The sequence below is a fragment of the Cetorhinus maximus genome, chromosome 12 (genome assembly GCF_964194155.1).
Source record: "Cetorhinus maximus chromosome 12, sCetMax3.hap1.1, whole genome shotgun sequence".
NCBI classification, from domain to species: Eukaryota; Metazoa; Chordata; class Chondrichthyes; order Lamniformes; family Cetorhinidae; genus Cetorhinus; species Cetorhinus maximus.
The window spans coordinates 91554102-91576074 of record NC_135890.1 but is presented as its reverse complement, the minus strand read 5'-3'; the positions used below and the strand labels follow the sequence as shown (position 1 = coordinate 91576074).

The 21973-nt window shown below is 38.6% G+C and overlaps 1 protein-coding gene across 13 annotated transcripts in view; it reads right to left on the bottom strand.

Annotated features, from left to right (window-relative positions):
• Window positions 1-7718: 7718 nt before the first annotated feature.
• mtmr3 (myotubularin related protein 3) overlaps window positions 7719-21973 on the bottom strand; it is a 100966-nt gene continuing 86711 nt past the window's right edge. For 9 of the 13 annotated variants that reach the window (XM_078554085.1, XM_078554086.1, XM_078554087.1 and 6 more), the window contains 4 exons: window positions 17804-17914; window positions 15458-15546; window positions 11939-11965; window positions 7719-9869 (listed from right to left, as the gene is read on the bottom strand). In XM_078554085.1, the coding sequence (XP_078410211.1) occupies window positions 9698-9869; window positions 11939-11965; window positions 15458-15546; window positions 17804-17914 (399 nt within the window). In that variant the 3' untranslated portion in view covers window positions 7719-9697. Of the gene's footprint in view, window positions 9870-11938; window positions 12002-15457; window positions 15547-17799; window positions 17915-19529; window positions 19604-21973 lie in introns of those variants that run through there. The other 4 variants (XM_078554089.1, XM_078554095.1, XR_013578192.1 and 1 more) reach the window with 3 other exon arrangements.

Genomic DNA, 21973 nt, shown 5'->3' with positions numbered 1-21973 from the left:
TGGCAGAAGGTGTTAACAGCAGAACAAGGACAGTACTAGTGAAAAGAAAACATAAAAACAAGTGACAGATGGCCCTGTGTGTTTGGTGGGGTGGGGTGCTGTATTAAAGAAGATTGAAAGAATGAACAAATCATTTCGTTTTTTAATATATTTTTATTTAAATAAATAAAAATTGGATTAAAGAAAAAGTCAGGAGTGGGGAGAGAGTTCATGGTCTGAATTCGTTGAACTCAATGTCAAGTCCAGAAGGCTGTAAGGTACTCTAATCGGAAGATGAGGTGCTGTTCCTCCAGCTTGCATTGGGCTTCATTGGAACGTTGCAGCAGGTCAAGGAGAGCCATGTGGGCATGAGAGCAGGATGATGTGTTAAAATGGCAAGCGATAGGTAGGTCATGACTGAAGGTGTTCTGCAAAACAGTCACCCAGTCTGTGTTTAATCTACCCAATATAGAGACGACCGCATTGGGAGCAGCGAATGCACTAGACCAAATGGAAGGAGGTGCTAATGAAGTGCTGCTTCACCTGAAAAGAGTATTTGGGGCCTTAGGCCAGTAAGGAGGGAGGAGGTAAAGGGGCAGGTGTTGCACCTTCTGCAATTGCGTGGGAAGGGGGATGAGGAGTTGGGGGTGATGGAGGAGTGGACCAGGATGTCACGGAGAGAACAATTCCTATGGACTGCTGACAGGGGAGGTGAGGTGAAGATGTGTTTGGTGGTGGCATCATGCTGGAGTTGGAGGATGATTCTTTGAATGCAGAGGCTAGTGGGGTGAAAAGTGAGGACAATGGGGACCCTATCATGGTTCTGGGAGGGAGGGGAAGTGGGGAGGGTGGAGGTGCAGGAGATGGGCTAGACACAACTGAAGGCCCTGTCAGCTACAGTAGGAAAGAAACCTCGGTTAATGAAAAAGGAAGACATGTCAGAAGTGCTGTTTTGGAGGGGAGCATCATCAGAACAGACACAATGGAGGTGGAAGAACTAAGAGAACTGGATGGAGTGGTTACAGGAAGCAGAGTATGAGGACCTGTAGTCGAGATAGCTGTGGCTTGTAATGAATATTGGTGGACAGTATCAGAAATGGAGACAGAGGTAAGGGAAGGGAAGTGTCAGAAATGGTCCATGTGAAGGAGAGAGAGGGGTGGAAATTAGAAGCAGAATCGATAAGTTTTCCAGGTCCAGACAAGACCATGAAGCAGTACCGATACAGACATTAATGTACCAAGTTGTGGGAGAGGACCTGAGTATGACTGGAACAAGGAATGTTCCACATACCCCACTAAAAGACAGGCATAATTGGGGCCCATGCAGGTTCCCACAGCCACACGTTTTATTTGGAGGAAGTGAGACAAATTAAAGGAGAACAAATTCAGCCAGGCAGAGGAGTGGTGGATGGGGATTGTTCGGGCCTCTCTTCAAGGAATATGTGGAAAGCCCTCAGACCATCCTGATGGGGATTGGAGGTGTAGAGGGATTGGACATCCATGGTGAAGAGGCGGTGGTTAAGGCCAGGAAACTGGAAATTGTTTGTTAGGACCTAGGGCATCAGAGGAATCATGAATGTTGGTGGGAAGAGACTGGACAAGGGGAGAGAGAATGGAGTCAAGATAGGAAGAAATGAGTTCCATGGGGCAAGAACAGGTTGACACGATGGGTCTAACAGGACAGTGCTGTTTGTGGATTTTGGGAAGGAGGTAGAAGCGGGCTGTGCAGGTTTGGGTCACTGAGGTTGGAAGCTGTGGAGGGAAGATCTCCAGAGGAGATGAAGTCAGTGACAGTCCTGGAAACAATGGCTTGATGTTCGGTGGTGAGGTCATGGTCGAAGGGGAGGTAGGAAGAAATGTGAGTAGGCGCTCAGCTTCTGCAAGGTAGAAGTCTGTACGCCAGACAACAACAGCGCCACCCTTGTCAGCAGGTTTGATAGCAAAGTCAGGGTTTGACCTGAGGGAACGGAGTGCAGAAAGTTCAGAAGGTGACAGGTTGGAATGGGAGAGGAGCAGAGAAATTAAGATGGCCGATGTCACGCGACAGTTCTCAATGAAAAGATCAAGAGCAGGTAAGAGGCCAGAGGGAGGGGTGCAGGGATACAGCTACTGCCAGACCTGCTGAGTATTTCCAGCTTCTGCAGTATCTCACCTCCTATGGGGCAACCCTGCTGCAATTTTACAAGTTTGCATGGTACATCAGACCTGCAGATTATTGAAACTTTATTGTATCTGCAGTACTTTTTCCTCAGACGTTCCAATTTATTACTCCATGCTATTCAAAAGGACACCATTCACGTAAAGTCACTGAGCTCAGTTTGTCTGCGCTTTATCTTCAGTTATGTCTAAACCAAGCTACTGGAAGCTATCCATTCAGCAGCAGCAGAAACCACCAGCAATACCACAATGACTTGCTAACCAGCCTCTACCACGAGAACAGGGAAGGTCCAGCAGCCTGACCATCTGGAAAAAAAAAATCGGAAAGCAGAACCAAAGAAAACCATTGCAATTATTATTGCTTACCAAAAATACAGCCTTATTATAAGGGGACTGCTATGAATTAGAAAATGCCCAGATACAACAAATGCTACAAAGCTAGAAAAAAGGTAATATGGTAACTGAGGGTATAGTCTCCTGCTGTTTATCAGAACGTGTTGTTCTGTTAAGGCTCCGACCAGTGAGCCCTAAGCACAGGCTACGGGGGGAGCTTCCTAACGAGAGTCCTGATTGAGCATGTAGCACCTGAAAAGCTCCCTGTAATAAAGTTTAGCAGTTTCTTGTTGAAACCTGTTCCGTCGAGACATTACAGGTAAAGAGCAAAGGTATAGGGCACAAGGTTGGAGAAAAGATTTTTTTTTTGTTGCTTACACCGAGTCAACAACGGCACTCTTTTTATTCACCCCATGCTGCTGCCATATCTTCCAAGTTTCCAGATTTTGTCTTTATCTTTCTGCTGCTCCCACAGCAGTTTGAAGTCATCCAACTCTGACTGTACAGGTTGAAAGTAATGCATCAATATGGTTTTCCCAGGAAAGAAAGTTATACGAACATACAAACAAGGAGCAGGAGTAGGCCATTCAGCCCCTCGAGCCAGCTCCACCATTTAATAAGATCATGAGTGACCTGACAGTAACTGAAATCTGCATCCCACTTGCCCCCGATAACCTATCATCCTCTTGCTTACCAAGAATCTATCCACCTGCCTTAAGAATATTCAAAGACTCTGCTTCCACCGCCTTTTCAGGAAAAGAGTTCCAAAAACTCACGACCCTCAGTGAAAAATTTTTGCCTCATCTCCATTTTAAATGGGTGACCCCTTATTTTTAAACAGTCGCCCCTAGTTCTAGATTCTCCACGAGAGGAAACATCCTCTCCACATCCACCCTGTCAAGACCCCTCAGGATCTATGTTTCAATCAAGTCACCTCTTACTCTTCTAAACTCCAGCAGATACAAGCCTAGTCTGTCCAACCTTTCCTCATAAGACAACCCACCCATTCCAGGTATTAATCTGGTAAACCTTCTCTGAACTACTTCCAATGCATTTACAACCTTCCTTAAATAAGGTGACCACTACTGTACAGGAGTTCTCCAAATGTGGTCTCACTAGTGCCCTGTACAACCTAAGCATAATTTCCCTACTTTTCTATTCAATTGCTCTCGCAATAAATGATAACGTTCTGTTAGCTTTCCTAATTACTTGCATATGAGCCTTTTGTGATTCATGCACTAGGACAGCTAGATCTCTCTGCACCTCAGAGAAAGTTGAAACATAGCATTATATGGTGAGAATGAAAGTCTTTGCTGAATTTTGCAGATATTGTCAGATATTCTCTGTGTAAAGGGCAGAGGGAGGTAGATTTAAAAGTGATTGTTAAGTAAAAGGCGTAACACTGAACAAAGCAGCTCTTAAAAAGAAACTGCTAATCACACGTTGAATGGACTGGTTTGCCAATCAATCGGAAATTGTATCAATGCCAAGATGTGCATCATAAAAATGCATCACTACAAGCTGTGTCATGGGCAGTGAAAGGACATTCTAATATTTTGAAGGTCCACTCATTTCCACGATTCAGCTGGACTTCCGGCAAAAAATACTGCTTCTCTTCGTTGTTCAGATCCAAACAACAAAAAAACTCATATCAAATTTGCTTGCTTGACTGGATAAAAATAGCTTGGCTTGAGTCAAATAGCTGTTTGATTTGGTCAGTCTTATACATGACAGTCACGTGAATATAATTGACAGGTATTGAAATCCTGTTATTGTTTAAGTATCCCTGTAAAGAGCTGTTTAAATCTTAGAATCTGAAATTCTCAAGAGAATAGTCAGAAGCACTGCATCTACGTATATATTTATTCTATAACAGAATTGTTTATGATTAGTGCCAAATATGGAAGTACACCAGCATGCAGGGATTCCCCAGCATGTTTGCCCTCCTGAGTCAGTGGCAAAGCTATTGGCTAGATCACATAGGCCGAGTGGATGACAGCCGCATCCCCAAAGACATGCTCTATGGTAAACTTGTTATTGGCACAAGACCAACAGGTCGCCCTCATCTGTAATACAAGGATGTCTGCAAGCAAGACTTCAAATTGACCGGGATCGGAGTAAATGCATGGGAAGCAGAATGGGAAGTCCTTGCTGCTGGCTGGAGTGTCTGGAGACAAGCAGTCGGAGTGGAAAAAGGATAGGGGCAAAATAAATGACCAGGTGGCAAAGAGAGAGCCCACCAGAAGGGGGCAGGGGAGGAAATCAGTCAACCTCAGGCCAACACTATTCATCTGTGCCAGCTTTGGAAGGGACTGCCATCCATGAATCAGCCTCTACAGCCACAACAGACAATATTCAATACAGAAATGACATACATTTTGGGTGCAGTCCATCGTCTCCTGAGACAGATGGATGCCAGAAAAAGAATAGTTTAGGGTTAGATTCTGATGTCTTGCTTTCCTTTTAAGGAACATTTTGTTAAATAGATTTTCTGAATAAAAAAAACATCTGAAACTGTTATACATTATTGTTCATTTCAGGAGATCCCCCTTTGGAAACAAACAATCGTAGTTAAAAATAATTTACTGGAAAGTTTTTTTTAAACATTGGGCACATTAATGAAAGCTTATTAGATAATGTGAACAGTTGAGAGCATGGGGAGTTAGGATTCAAAGTGATTTAAAATTCTGAAGCTGGAAAAAGTTGAAGTATCAGAAGACCCAAAAATGTATCAGCACTTCCAGCACAGATTAGCCATATTCTGAGTGTGTAATGCAATCTAGCTGAGAAGAGCAGATGGTATACTTTAAAGAGTGTTCTGGACTTCCTGTGGTGAAATTCACACTTTAGCTATGGATATTTCATGATATCCTAGCAAACTACTAAGGGAGGAGTTTTCAAGGTAATATCAGAGGCATTAAGAGAGCATTAGGCATGTAATCTTTGGGTTGAAGCGGAATTCTCCTCAGAAGACAGCTGCACAGACTGCTTGGGATAAAATAGCAAAGCAGGTTAACATGGTGGCTGTGGTCAGAAAGTCGTTATCCTAGATGCACAAGTTGAAGAGGTGTGTTAAGGCAAATGCTGAAGTTGTCTTTGTCCACTGTTTTGGTATGTGATAAGCATGGCAGTAGTACATATTTTCACCTCCAAGGTTTTTGTACTCATACAGGATTGCCTTTTTAGGGAACCATTTGATCTATGTACTTCAGTGTTCCCAGGCCACTGAATATCATTCTTTTCCGGCATAGCGTAATATTTCTGAACATGTAGAGGTATAAGTACCAAAAGTAAAGCAAACCTATCATGCACTTAGAAATAGGTCCAACATTTTCTGTAAAAACGGATAAAAAGTAATAACTGGTTTTAAAATATCAACCTAGAAAGAGAGAAAACTGTGGGGGCAAATCCAATGAAATATTATATTGGTAAGTTACTGTTTCCAATCAATCCTATTTGCTAAATTTTCAACAATTACCCAGGTTCCTTCAACAAATTTTAACACATCTTATAATCAGCTTTTCATCTTCAGTCTACAAGAAACATGCTGGAATTAATTAAATATATATTAGTTATATTTCACAGTAATCAACTCTCAATTTCTCAATGAGCTTGTCATGATTGTCCTGAAAAAATAATTCTACAACTTTTATTTTGGTCAGCTTGATGTCTGTTATGAGCACAAACCCACTGCCATATATTAGAGTCTCCAAGTCAAACTATTGAGAAATCCACACAGGAGGATTTGTTTGCCCAAAATGAAGCACACACTCCCTGTAAAGACACATCCCTCGATAAGTTGACCAGACCCAAGCCGTAGACATCCAAGGGTACTAGTAGATTTTAACCAGCTACTTACCTGAAAAGTCACTGACCTGAAATATTAACTGTTTTTCTTACCAGAAATGCTGCCAGGCTTGCTAGCACTTACACAATTTTCTTTTTTAAAAAAAAACGTTACCAAGTTTGCCATGGAAGGTTATCTTTACTCAAAATGCCCATTGTTAGGCATATCATCCTGAAACCAACTCAACCCCACAAAGGCATTGTTAACCTGCTCTCCCCAAGTCTTTATTCAAAGTGACAAGTATGGTTCTAAGTCCTTAATAGGCATAGTGGTGTTAAGGAGCATAGTACAACCAGAATTTGTGTAAAATCCCTCGGCATGGGCATCATCGCACATCAACAGGAGGTGTACTGAAATTTCTTGTATTCAAATATAAACAAGGTTACTTTGAAGTTCACATTATGTTTATTCCTAAAATAAGTGAGATAGGGTGATCCTAAGGCAGAAATCCTGCAGTAAGACTGCTGGTTAATCAATTAAAATATTGCTTGACATGTGTCGCAATAGGCATTAAGATTGTGGATGGCAACATAGCAGTACTAGTGGTCATACAGTTAAGTTGTTAAGTGGAATACCTTTTATATCATTCTAATTACCATGTGAAAATAAAGATCCTTAAGAAAAGATAGTTAAAAACTTGGCCCTTGGACCAAGTACCCTAATTATTGTAGTCAAGAATTTTCTGAGTCTAGGTGTGAATTCGTAATGGGCGCTTTGAAAAGCAGAGTGGCTGCAGATTGCCTATTCTCTCAGCCACATAATGCATTTGATTGAGGGATCAGAAGGGGAAAATCTGGGCACACATTGGAGAGCAGAAAATCTTCAATAAGACTGAATTAAGATAAATGCAAACTTTCATTCAAACAACTTACAGAATAACTAGCAATACAGTTGGAACTTCCAACTTAAAGAAAACGTGTAGCTTCTCAAATGTTCAAAGGATCACTATTAGCTGTTCAGGCACACCTGTCACAATGATCTCTTCTTGCTGTGCTATTCCAGAAGAAAGACATCAGTTTTCAAATCAGCATTTCTTGTATTTTAACAAATTAAATTGTTTGTGCCATCCCCCTAACCAATAAAATGGTAAAAGTTTTATTAAGTAAATAGGTGTGCAGATTGTCTAATTCAATAAATTGCTCACCTTGTTTTGTAATGGGGAGAGCCGATTGATGGACGGTATAAAGAATCTTCATCCCTCAAAGCGCATGAATATTATGACAAATTGAAACAGCCAATGTTCTCCCGTTGTATCCAAATATATCACTAAAACAATCACTTCAAAGCAGACAGTAAACCATTGCTGAATCTAAAAAGTCGTGATAATGCTCTTCACCCCATAATAAAATAAAGCAGCATTAAAAAAAAAATCAGTTTCTTCAAATTTGAGATAAACACCATATATGAAAATGACAAATTTATTTAGATTTAAATAAATCATTCTGAGGCTACAGAAGAGTATATGCCATGAAAGCTTACAAACAGGTAAGCACTACATTTTCCACACCCAGCTTTGTGGCATCATTTCTTAAAGCAATTAAAGTCTGGCTTTAAGTGCTACTTTACAAATTCCACTTGAGTGTACAATCAGAAGTATCTACCATTACCACTGAAGGATAACAGTCACTTTAAACAAAGGATGTGAGGACAAAAAAACAGATCAGACTGTTCAAAATAAGTTTTAGCAGCATTTTAACTTTAGTTCTAAACCCCAGAGGATGTTACTTTGTGTATTCAACACATTCAACTTGTGTGAAGTCGAGCACCAGGATGAGGTGGATTCTTAATTTCAAGTCCGACATGGAAAAACTACAGATTGCAAGTAAAGATGGCATTATATTAACAAAGCAACTAATGTACTGATAAAGTGCAGTTTCTCATATCATCTTATCACAAATAGTTTCTGTAAATTCTGTGTAGTTAGTCATGTTATGAGGAGGTCCTACTGTGTCGTGGCAGGCTTATAATGTGGAATTTTTAGTCACTTTTAAAAAAAAAATGCACAAATGATTCCAGGATAAATCAAAACACAAATCAAAATACCTAGTTACAATTTGCATTAACACAGTTGGAACTGTTATTTCCTGTTTGTTACAAACATCAGTTGCTGTTATGTCCCTAAAATGGATCTTTCATGCCTCTTGGTGGTGGGGAAAATGTTGCTGATACGAAGATACTTTGCAATCCAAATTGTGCTGCAATGATTGTTGTACTACCATTGGAGAATTAAAAGAGAGGGGGATAAGGAAACAGTTTGCATAAAATGCACTAAATGATTACCTTACAGCTCACCATTCTTAATGATCCAACCATGAGGTTAATTTTCAAAGTCAAGTGGGGAAAAAGCACTTGGTGTTTTTACCTGTATATCCAACTGGCCCACAATTTTTATATATTAAACACTGCTCATCTATTAATAACAAAGTAACAAAATTGATAAGAGTTAGCATAAGCTTCATACAAATGCTAAACTTTTAATTATCTTTACATCTTTGAAAAACGCCTACAGCACTTGCTGCTTTTAAAAACAAAATTGGAAAAACATCTCTATTCATGGTGGGGCAAGGAGCACTTAATGTCTTTTAGGAAAGAGTGCTATACAGCTAGCAACAGCATCTTGACCTCTTTATATACAAAGAGAAAAATAAAAAAGTGCTTGCATGAAAAAATGAAATGACAATTAAATGTCAAAATATGCATTTAAAACACAATCCCAGAAACCCGTATCATAACCAATGGCACCTATCTAGAACTTCTCATTTCCTGACCTCCTCTAACCTTCATTCGCATTTCAGAATCACAGCAGAAAAAGGTTAATTCACCAAGCTCAAAAGAAATCCTGTTTCAAATAGTAGAGGAAAATGTTTGAGCTTACAATACATTGTGTAAACAAAGCTTAAAATATCTCATTCCTTCAGTGCCCATCAGTTCACTAAATTTATTTCGCTGTAACCATAGGGCATTTATAATACTTTCTGTACATGCCAAAAACTCAATTTGTTTTGTAAATAAAAGGAACATAATTAACACTGATCTACTTTAAGATGTTACATATTCAATTAAGCCTGTAGAGGGAGTAGTGTGCTGATGCAATTGCCCAATGAAATTGCTTACCACTTCTGCAAGTCTAAGGCCTTTGGTTAATACAGTAATATACTGCACTGCCCACTCTATCCCAATCACCACAAGCCACCATAAAATAAACTTCCAAACAGATTTAAGTTATTTTATCCAACTATGTCTCCATCCACCGCATCCTGTTAGAACTTCCAAGCAACGCTGTGCATTCAGTCCTATCTCAAGTGCACAGTAACCAAAGTGCTTGGCTTCTTGTATACTGTCCCATAAATGTGCGTGTTTGTGGGAGGAAAGGCATTGCCTTTAGTTTGAAGTAGCTGCAATGGGTTTATCCAGTTCTATCTCCAGCGTGGACCCATTTGGCTGAAGGCTGCTGTAGCAGGATTTACAGACACGACTAGGCTCAAAAAGCTGCTGACTCGGCACTGGGATCTTCTGGTTGCAACAACTTGAGCAAAACACATTCCCACAATTCCTTTGAAGGAACAAATAGGCAGATTGTTAATTAAGATCCTGTTTCATCTTTTTATATTCAACTTGACAAAAATATACAGTTATTTCACAAATTTTAATCAAGTTCAGCTCCTAAAAATAAAATGTTTAGCTTTCGAACAATAATTAGTGACTTTGCATGCACAAGCTTTATAGTTATCAAACACTTGCATTGACAGAAAAATAAATAAAAAGGTAAATACTTTCTTGAATAACACGGTGATCCTCTTTCAAACTTCCAAGAGTTATTTCAGTAAAGTATATAAAACCCAGTGTTTAAGTATTTCCCTTCTGAGGATTCTGAAAATATTAGTAAAGTTGCTTCATTTAGCAAAAAAAAACAAAACCCAAGTTTTAAAATATCCTGATTTTAATAATTTAAAATAGCTAATTTCCAAATAGGGAAGGCATTGTTTTTATGCAGGACTCCTACTGCTCTCTTTCTGTTACTTGTTCTCAGGGCAGAGAGGTATGTATTAACTTATTTATACTATTAGATTTTTTTTTTGGTGAAGTCAGCTTTCAACGAAGCTCACATATGACATTAATTTTACTTCCTGAAGGAGGTTGTTACAGTTTATAGCATAACTATCATCAACAGTACTTTGCGCCTGTCATTGAACGCAATCAATGGAATCAAAGAATGGCTACAGCATGGGTCTCAGCCTTTTGGCCTGTCGAGACTGTGCCAGGAGTTTGAATGAGCAATTTAGCTATTCTACTGCCCCGCCCTTTCCTCATAGCCCTATTATAATGAAATCAATGAGTTGACTTGCAAAAGGCAAAGTCTAAATGTACCCCAGTTTATGAGTGTTGGAAATAGAATTATTGTGGATTATAAACAGAGGCTTTTCACAAGTATTTAATGATCAGTCACTGGCTAAAATGGTCTGACATGAGGTGGCATGTTGTAACTTCAACAGGCTCCTGTATTTCAAATGAAAGAGTGGAGCTTTCAATTGCAGAGATCTTTCCCAGCATGGAACTGAAGTGAAACCTAAAAGTTTCCAAATTGGGGATGGGGAGGCAGCAAAAAACTTTAAAAGTGCAATTTGGTAAAATGTTTTAACCATTCATTTTTGAAGAACTTTTCAACTTAAATCATTTTATACAACTTGCACGTCCTTTAGATTAGATAAACCACTTACAATATTTTTATATAGAAAATGTACAAATAGCTGACATGTTTTGCAATACATTCAAGAAATTAGGTCCAAAGCTTCATTGCACAAGAGGCTGGTGGTTAAACACTCAAATCCAATTAATGGGTCAGTTGGTAAACACATTTCTCACACTTCAACTGTTTAGAGGTAATAATTGCATGAGTTATTTGATTACATTATGCAATAAAAAGGGAAAGTCACACTACTGCAAACAACTGAATATCAAAGATCTATTTTGAAGGTTAACATGCAGTCCATCAATATTCATCAGCCTTTTCTTAAAATATAGAAAGCTGAAAGGAAACCCTTTCAAAGCTAGTTGTGAAGATAAGGCAGATAAAAATTATCTTTCCTGCAGGCAACCAGGATACTATAGCCTCTTAATTAGATCACAAGACTGGGGGAAAGGGTGAATAAAATTACATAGTAAAAAATAAACAATATTCAGATTATGTATGGATAAACCAAGGTTTAATAATTGCAGTGCCATTTGGAGAGTCCCTAATTGGTACAATCTTAGTTATCAGGCTAATTCAAAGCATAATGTGATGAAATGTCAAAATATTGTGCGTTGTCAACTTAAAACAGAAAAATATTGAAAAAGCTTCATTCATTGAATGTGATTAAATGTGTGCAATGGACAGGGGTGATAAATCCAGGTCTGTCACTTTGTTTCTTGCTCAGCAAGTTGCATAATTTTAAGATTAGTGCCTGAATAACACATGAATTGGGTATAGTTTTTCGAACTTCTAAATCGATCGGAATTTAATTAAGTACGGTCTCAAATTGCTTGGGATGTTCAGCTAATAAGGCACAAGCAAATGTTAATTCAACATCACCAGGAAATGAAGACAAACAAGAGACAGAGAAGACTGTTGAAAATGCTCACCATTTGTCATCAACAGGCTCCCTGTCCCTGCAAGACGGAAAAAACAGCTCAGAGGGAAACTAACTAAGGAAAAGGTGCAAATCAGCAGGGTAACAGCGAGGGAATACAAACAAATGAAAAACGATATGCTGCTACTTTACAATGAAAGAAGCATATAAGAAATGATTAAGTTACTTTGCCAATAATACTAATTTTAAAAGAGGAAGCTAACTATGTAGTATTAATTCTCAAAACAGAAGCAACATTCAGAAAAATCCTTTTTGAAAAGATTACTTGTTTAACGCTCACTATAAAATGTAGTCAATGTGTCATGGAAGATACGTTAAGCAATCATCCTACAATTATAGACTGTACTGCCTTCAATGTAGAAAACTGCAAGATGTAGCTTGGCTGGTGGTGAGAAAGACCCTCCCCGTCAGATCCTTCGAACACACCAGGAGCCTCACCCCCTCTGCACGTTGCCCTCGAGGTGGCTGTGGTGGGGACGAGACCGTTGTTCACCTCCTTGTGGATTGTGCCTTTGCAAAGAAGGTCTAGAGAGAGATGCAGTGGTTTTTGTCGAGGTTCATCCCGAGCAGTTCTGTGACACAGGACTCTGTGCTCTACGGATTGTTCCCAGGGACACACACTGAGACAAACATCAACTGCAGCTGGGGGATCATCAACTCGGTGAAAGACGCTCTTTCGTCTGCCCGAAACCTGTTGGTCTTCCAGCGCAAAGAGTTGTCCCCGGCCAAGTGTTACAGACTGGCACATTCCAAGGTCCAGGACTACGTGCTGAGGGATGCACTAAAGCTTGGGGCAGCCGCCGCCGCAAAGGGGAAAGGACGCTGTCTAAGACCTTTCTGCCACAGTGCACCGAGGGGCTGGGAACTGTTGAGAGCCCCTCGGGCTGTGCAGCTCAAAATGAATGCATGCATTGAATAATAATTGTATTGAAGCAACTCAGAGTGCAACATGATGCATGTTGATAACTCCAATACCATTGTCTGATTGTCTGCATTGACCATATTGAAATGATTGTAATATTCATTGATTGTATTGATGCACCTTGTGATCCATGTGTAAAAGTTGAATCTGCTTGTACTTGTGATTGTGATTTTGAAATATTTCGGAATGTTCTTCCAAATATTTTATGAATAAAGTATATTTTTCAAAAAAAAATCAAGGTGCTTTACAGAGGAATATATGGTCACTGCACAAAAGTGTGGAAGTTAGGTGACAAAAGGCATGATTGAAATCTAGGCTTTGAGAAAGGGTCTAAAGCCAAGGAGAAAGGAAATGAAGTTAAGGGGAGTTCAAGAGAATAGGACTGAGACAGCTGGAAGATGGGCTAACAAGGTTGGGGGGAAACTCACAGGATGTCAGAGAAATACAGGGCTAACTGCCCTTCACATGAGCAGTAAATGCTGGTCTAGCCTACAATGCCCACATCCTATGAACAAATAAAATTTAAAAAATGATAGGTGAAGTCATGGAGGGATTTGAAAACCTGGATGGGAGAATTTTAAATTTGAAGTTTTACTGAACCAGGAGCTAGTGTCGGTCAACAAGTACAGGGGTGATGGGTGGAAAAGTTTGTTAAAAATAATTTTTTTGTTGAAGCTTTTTGTCTTGCATTCATCAGGAGAATTCGCAAGAAAATGCCAATGTATACTGTATGAGAAGAGTGTGCTGATTGGTTGGCAAGTGGACTCTGATCGGTAGATGCATTGCCATGGAGAATGCACCAGTTGATGGTGACTGACCAAACATTGAAATTTAAACCAGGCAGCTTGACTCTGCCCTGGAGAATGAACCAGCAAATGCTGTCACTTATTTTGTTTAGCTGAAACAGGCGCAATGTGTGTACATGTTCAGTCAAAAAGAACATGTACACACATTGTGCCTGTTTCAGCTAAACAAAATAAGTAAATGCATTTGCAGGTTCATTCCACAGGGCAATGTCTTGAACAGAGTCAAGCTGCTTGGTTTAAATTTCAAACAATGCTTGGCAGTTAGCTGTCAGACACCATCAATTGATGCATTCTCCATGGCAATGCCTCCACCAGAGTCCACTGACATTGGCATTTTCTCGTGAATTGTCCTGATGAATGCAAGATGAAAAGCTGTGATATAAAAAAAAATCTATTTTCAGCAATTCTCAAATTCTGTACGACCAAACTACTATTTTTCTGTTTCATGCCTTTTCTCTGTAACATCCTTCAGTCATACAACCAGAGAGCTCTATATTCCTGAATTTTGGCCTCTTGTGCACTCTGAATTTCCTTCACTTTAGCACTGGTGGCAGTGCCTTCACTTCACTGGGTCCTAAATTCTTTACCTAAATCTCTCCACCTCTCCCTCTTTCCCTAAAATGCACTTTTAAAGATCAACATTTTGGTCACTTATCTCAAAGATGATCAGAGGAGTTCTCCCTGCCAATCTCCCTCAACCAACATCACATGTTCCTGTGTACTGCCAGAGGTCCAATGGGACCAGCATGCTGCACTGCAATGCAACTTGGTGCAACTGCATCACCAAGAAAGGAAAATACTTTTCAGCATGTCCTAGCTCACCACTGAAAGAGTCCCGATTCACAATGCCATCCACTTCAAACCCATTTTGCCATTCTAAGGCAGGCTGGCTAGGTAACAGATCATATTATCACACAATGCTCCATTGATTATTTAAAAGCAAAATATTTTATTCATACTAATAATCTCCTACATTCGTGGGGATATCTGGAAGTGACACTAGTTCAAGGTGGTGTGTATCATAGTACATCCACATAAACAAGCATGTGGTGGAGTAAAAAAAAAACCAAAGGAGGAAGATGTGGCTGCATTCCCCTTAAATCAGTCACTGGCTTAAAGAGAAAGGTTATAATAGTGCTGGATTTGAGAGTGCTAACTTCTTAGAATTGGCTGTTTTGTAACTGCTGGGACATACATGCCGATCATGTCCTGTAAATCCTTGACATATACAGGACCCCTCCAAGGAAATCACTTTCAGTTTGAGGAACATTATAAGGAAAAAGTTGTTACTTGTATTATTTTGACGAGTAAAAAGATCCTGTGGAAATCTGTATGCAGGTGATGAGAATGAACTGGTTGAAGGATCAACAACAACAATCACCCAAATGTACAAGTTTAATTTCTCTACAGTGTAAGAAGGTTCAAACTACTTGGCATAGAGTATTATATAAGTGGTAAACTACCAAAATATACATTTTAATCTAAAATTTCAGTTCCCCTTAAAATTATAGCTAGCCACAAAAAAATTAAATATTGTCAAGATCATAATGCCGATCCACCCCATGATCTGCATGCTGGTGATAGATGCTGCAATTGCAGTCTTTGGTAACTAGTATTTTTATTGGTCATCATCTGTCAAATAGTGACTTTTTTTTCAACAGATTGCAGCCATTTTCTCAATATTGGTCACATCCATGTTTATACAATGGTCCGAGATAACTAGCACTTCATTTGAAGACAAAAATTTTTTAGCTAAATCTGCACAATTTTTTGTACATAGTACCTGCAGTGGTGCTTTCTACTAGCCAGCCAAAATCGACTTTCACAGCCATAGCACTGCGGGGCCAAATGATCGGGATACCATCGAGTCACCTAAGAGACATTGTGAAACCAAGAAAACAGCAGCTTTTGAAAAAGATACCACCTTAAATTTTCAAGTTTTGTAATTGCATTTTAGTCTTCTAGCAACACAGGTATAATTCTCTGCCCTTTATAATGAATTTAAGCCGCTGTGTTGTGAAAAAATTGAACTTTTAATATTGCTTCTCCTTCTTCACACATCTAGGAAATAAGCAAAAGTTATGACCATATAAATTGGATTTTGGATGGCTTTGATATACAAGTTTCCAAATAGGAAACGAGAATGTTAATCCAAAAAACATTTCTTACAATAATAACTCAATTAAAGGCAGAGGTGATTAGAAAAAAAAACATGAAACAAGGAGAAAAGAACCAAACATTCTTAGTAATCAAAGGAAAAGGCACGGAAAGTGCATTTAGGATGCTCAAAAGAGAAAAAAAAAGCTAAAGCAGAACTTAATTTACAACAGATAGTGTTAAAGATTCCAGACAACAGGGAACAATGACATAACTGGGGACCATTACAGTCTGTACTCGAAAGCTGCTACTTCACCCAAGCCATGCAGAATACCACCGCCAGAATTCACAACACAATGGGTTGTAATTTAGGACACATGGCAAAGGATTGAGTTTTGAGTAAATTACTCAGATACTGGGCCAAACATTTTCTGATGCTACACACTGGTACAGATCATCTGGTAATAAAATGAGAAATCAGGCAAGGACCTTGCATTTGAGTTAACATATAACAACTTAACATTTATGTAGTGCCTTTTATTTAGGAAAATGCCCAAGGTGTTTTACAGGAATGCAATCAGATAAAAATTGACAGTGAGCAAAAGGTGCAGATATTAGGATGGGTAATAAAAGCTTGGTTAAAAGAGGTAGGTTTAAAAGGAAGGTCTTAAAATTGTGAAATGTGAAGAGGTTTAAGGAGGGAATTCCAGAGCTTAACGTTTAGATTGCTTGACGTATGGCCACCAATGTGGGACGGAGGGGTTGGGAGATGCACAGACGCCAAACAGAAAGTTAGTAATACCATCGTTCTCTTACAATGTGTGATACTGTCTGCCCAGTTCCTCCTCTATTCACTATGTATAGATGATTCAATGCATCCAGATGCAGGGAGAAGGGAGATCTACCTCACTAACTTTAAAATGAGTTTTCCTCTAAATAATTTGCTCATTATATTTCAACAGCCTTGTTCCCAACACATTTAAAATGTAGACAGATAAATATTTGCTTATGTACTCTATTCTCATTCTGAAATTATCCTTGGGACCACAGTTCTCACTGAGTTGCACCAATACATGTATTGAATATCCCTTTATTCAGTTACAAATAAAAATTGAAAATGAAGAAGCTTTAATGATAATTACAAGAGAACGTTGATCAGAGATGCCATTCAAATACCCAACTTTGATAAGTGTGTGTGTTATAATAGTGTCATGAGGGAGTGCATTACATGAATAGAGCAGTAAGTTAATAAGAATGGCAAGTTACTTCCCATACCTCGATAATAATGCCCAAGCTAAAGACCTACCATCGTGATGTCCCTGTACAATTCAATTAGATGAAGCTTAAATGCACTGACATCATTTCTTTTTCCAAATGTCAGTCTGAACATGAACATTACCCCAGTTAAAATTCATTCAGTGTGCGAAAGGGGCAACAGCTTTACTTGAGGTATACATCCAAATCCTCACCCATTTCTATGCTGCAACTTCAGCACAGGTTTTTATTTGAATAGCCCAAGAATTAATTTGGCACAGTTGATAATCTTAGTAAACACTGAAACCGAATTAACTTCACAATCATCCTAAAATTCTGACTTCTATATCCTGTGTTGTCTTCAATGCACAATTTCTAAAGCTGGATTAATATTCTTCTGTTGCAAAAAGCTATCACTGGCCCTTTTCACCTTTTCCTTAATTCACCGTTTCATCGATTTCTTGACCATTTTCTTGTGCAGTCTATTCTTTCTTTTATATCCTCTGTAACAGTTCTCAAACTGAGTGTTTTTTTAAAATAGACTAGATTACTATCTACAGCACCTCATCTTGAAAAGTTGCATCAAAATTTCCTTCACTTATCTTGCCCTCCACCTATATCTAATCATCAACTTGTCCAAGGCTTGGATTTATTCTGCATCAGATAAAAAGTCTGTCTACATTTTCTTCCTCAAATAATTTCTTTTAAAAACAGAATCTCAATGTATATTTTATAATTTTGGACCATTTCCATTTCTCGTTGAAGCTGTATTTCTCACCTCTGTGTCCTGTTTATCCACTTGCTCCCAACTGGTCTCAGAGAATATTTCTGTGCTGCAGCGGGATAAGCAATTCTGATCCATATTGCTCTCAGAGTCTGGGATAGAGGTCTAATTTCAGAACAAAAAACAATGGGAATGTATAATCTGTATCTACAAAATGTATTTACATCCAGCACCATAAAAGTACTTTGTGACAAATAAGTGGGAGATAATTTTCTAAACTGCTAACAAATTTACGCAATTCTCAGGCTGTGCATGTGCATTTTATAAGAAAATTAATAGAACTTAGATCTTCAATGAAGACGACACCTGAAATATTCTTACAAATAGCAACATTTTTACTGAACATCAATCAGTAGCATTCTTCACAATCAAGGATTAATTAACAATTAGGTAACTTTCTTAGAATAGCATGAATTCATCGATTCAAAGAACGTTAAATGAGCACAGAAACAAGCTATCTGGTGCATCAATTCCAAAGTATATTTTGTCTTTTCTGTGTGAAATCTCACCCGATAACTGCTAACAAATCTACGTATCTGGAGTTTTTTAAAAGCTAAATTTGTAAAGGTTTTTCAGTCATGAATTTGCTTTTGTTACTTAGTGTTGATAATTGCAGGCTGATGCGTTTCACTTCAAGCCAGTTGGATATAATTCTGTCTGTCCTTTTTTCCTCCTGTGTAAATGCAAGAAATTTTCTACTCACACTGTTAAAATCTGAGTTCAGAAAGAGCTTGTCTGACTTTCAGCCACCTAATTGGTTTCTTTTCATGTACATGGTCTGCTTATGGAAATAGTCAAATTTTGAACAAATGGTATGTAAACTTCAAACTATGACAAGGATCTTACTCCAAGAAAGGACCATACCATAAAGTAAGATTCTCAAGTTATAATTTGTGTAATTTGTTATTTAGGTGCCCAACCTTTTGTTCTAACAGTCGATCAGTATTGTCAAGTCTTAATAAGTAGAACTGAGTGTAAACTAATTTCATAAAGAATTCAACATGATTTCCTTTTCATGTTTTTACTAGAACTCCTTTCTGAAGGCAGTGACCTGTCGAAAGTAACAATTCCATCTGTGCTGTCTGTGGCTATTCTACATGTGTAGGATGTATAGGGAGTGATGGCAGGCTATTTGGCTGTGGAGGTCATCACAGCGATGCTTGATCCTACCTTCATCAGATGTCCACACAGATGAACTTTCCAACAGGTATCACTGCATAATAATGAGTAGGAAACCAGAGGGCCTTCCTTTGTTTTTAGAACATAACACAGACAACAGGAGCATCCCTATACCCTTGGATGAGATCACCTAAATCTGCACTAATCAGGGTTTGAAGTCTGCCTAGCTCAATACCACAGGACGCAATACATTTACTCGTGGAGTCTCCAGGCTCTTTTTGAAGCAGAGATAGCAAATCAGGTATTATAATAACCTCAATGAGTCAACAGGTATAACAGTATTCATATTCCATCACATTTAATAACAACAATAACACATGAATCCGTGCAGCACGAATAACCTCCATGCAGGCCTGGTGCTTTACATTATGAGAAAGGATGTAAATAATACTCACAAAGATATTAGATTACAAGGGCAACTTATCAAAGCTATCTTCCTAGTATTGACTTGTCAAGTAAAAATTTGAAATACTGCTTCAGTGATTGTTACCCAAGACTTCCCCTGAGTGAAAAACAATCTCAATCAGAAAAAATATATTACCTGTGGACATTAAGTAACGATCATCATAAGCGTTTTACGCTAATAGTTCCCAAAATAATTCCTGGATGTACACACTATTTTGAAAATACAAAAGTTTAAAAAATGTTATGCCAATGGATTTAAAAAAAAAACTGTCATAAAACTGTATTTTTCACTCAAACAGCCAATGAACAGGGCTTTCGTTGTATCCGTTTCCTAGGTACGTCTAAAAAAATTTCCAAAATTGTAGAATGTTTGATAGCATCACAGCCAATTAATCAGCTTTTCATGGAATCTTTAGGAATGACATTACATCAGAATGTCTTTAGTCCATAAAATGACACATTACAAAGATTACTGTTATGAAAATTAAATGTGGTAGCATGCCACAATGAAAAGACTCTAACCACATCCAAATTTTTCCATTTCTCTCCTGAAGGTGTTGTCCCTTGTTGGGGGCCAAGCTGATTTGAAGGCAGTAGGATTTCTAGCATGTTTCTCAATACCCATGATCACTTGGGGACATTGGCAGATATCTGTTTGTGCAGTTCTCTTTTTTAGAATAAACAAAGAAAGCTGCTTCTTTAAACATACACGTATTTTTAAAGATAAAATTTGTAACTTGTCTTTTCTCCTTCCTCTTTTCTTTAACGCTATTTTCAACCTTCCTTTTCTTCTCTCACGAAGGCTCGACTTTGTGCTGGAGTATCCAAGCGAGCAGCCTTAATGTGAAGTTATACAGAAAGCACTGGGAAGCCATCCAACCATCAACTGCATCATAGTGGAATACAATCCTGTTCCTGCCTAACGTCCATGCACATTGTTAACTTGGTATATAGACATAGATGAAAAGATTCATCATTGTTTGGTACTCCAAAAGAAGTAGCTGTTTCAGGGATTAGAAGGTTCAAACAGAAAAACAAAACTGAGTCAAAAGCCAATTAAATAGAGGGTGGTGGATGCCCAAGAGCAAATGCCAAACAATCCCCATTTGGAAATAGGTCATAAGAATAAATGCTGTGCAGTTATAAGATCTTCTGATCCCCGATTCTACTACCAAGGAATCATTCCTATATACCTCTTAAAAGATAAAGATGATAGACACAATGTAAAGATGTATACTGTGGACTCAATGGTATGTAGTTGTTGTATGATGCCATCCATACCTAGCAATCATACACAGAATCTTTACAGTGCAGAAGGTCATTCAGCCCATTGAGTTTGCACGGGCTCTCTGAAAGAACATGCTACCTGGTCCCACTCCCCTGCCTTATTTCCCATAACCTTGCACATTCTCTTTTTTCAGATAGCAATCCAATTCCTTTTTGAATACCTTGATCAAACCTGCCTCCACCACCCACTCAGGAAGTTCATTCCAGACTCCAACCACCTCTGGGATGAGGGTTTTCAGTGTTTTCATGTCAAATTTATCAAGTGACAATATGTATTCATCAGAAAATAACTATCAGTATTTATTAAAGAGAATGCCTATTTACCAAATTTAAGACAGATCTCAATGAAGAATGTCAGAAAAGATTTGATATTAACAATACAGTCGCATTTTCATGCAGGATTTTGTTTTTATTTGAGATTTCCAGCAGCTGCAGTATTTTGCTATTGTAGCACATCGTTTCTTTAGGTTGATAGCTAAAATATAAGACCTTGTATTGAAATAGCATCTTGAACAAAGTAAAACACCCTAAGGCATTTCACAGGACTGTTATCAGACTAAATTTGACATCAAGCCACAAAGATAATAAAACAGGTGACAAAAGCTTGGTTAAAGGGGTAAGTTTTAAGTAAGGGAGGGGAGAGAGGTAGAGAAGCAGATGTTTAGGGAGGGAATTCCAAAGCTTAGGGTCTAGGCAGCTGAAGGCACAGCCATTAATGGTGCAGCAAGGGATATTGGGGATACACAGGAAGGTTAGAGAGATGGAGAGTGGTGAGGACATGGAGGGATTTGAACAGTAGGACAAGAATTTTAAATTCAATGCATTGTTGGACTGGGAGTCAATGTAAATTAAATGGATAAATGGAACTTGGCAGAGATAGTGCGCAAGTAGCAGTGTTTGCATAATCTGAAATTTACAGAGTTGGAGGTAGGAGGCCTGCCAGGTGAGTATTAGAATAGTCTGGAGGTAAAAAAAAAAGCATGGATGGCTTTCAGTTTTTTGTGCTGTTAATGGTAGCTTGTTTGACTGATGCTTAAACAAACTTTATTATAGTCCTAAAAAGTAAAAATACAAATAAGGTTTTAAAATCTTCCTCACTCATTTACATTTCCCCAACTGCTATCCCTATGTTTGTCCTCACTTTGTCCCCCCATGATCATTTTCCATATCATCATCCACCCATCTCTTCCAAAATCATGAACCTGCCTGCTTTTGAGCCTTTAGGTCTCCCATCATCATTCTGCAGTTAGGACTGATGATCCAATTTTCTTTGGATTGGCTGATAGCCTAATT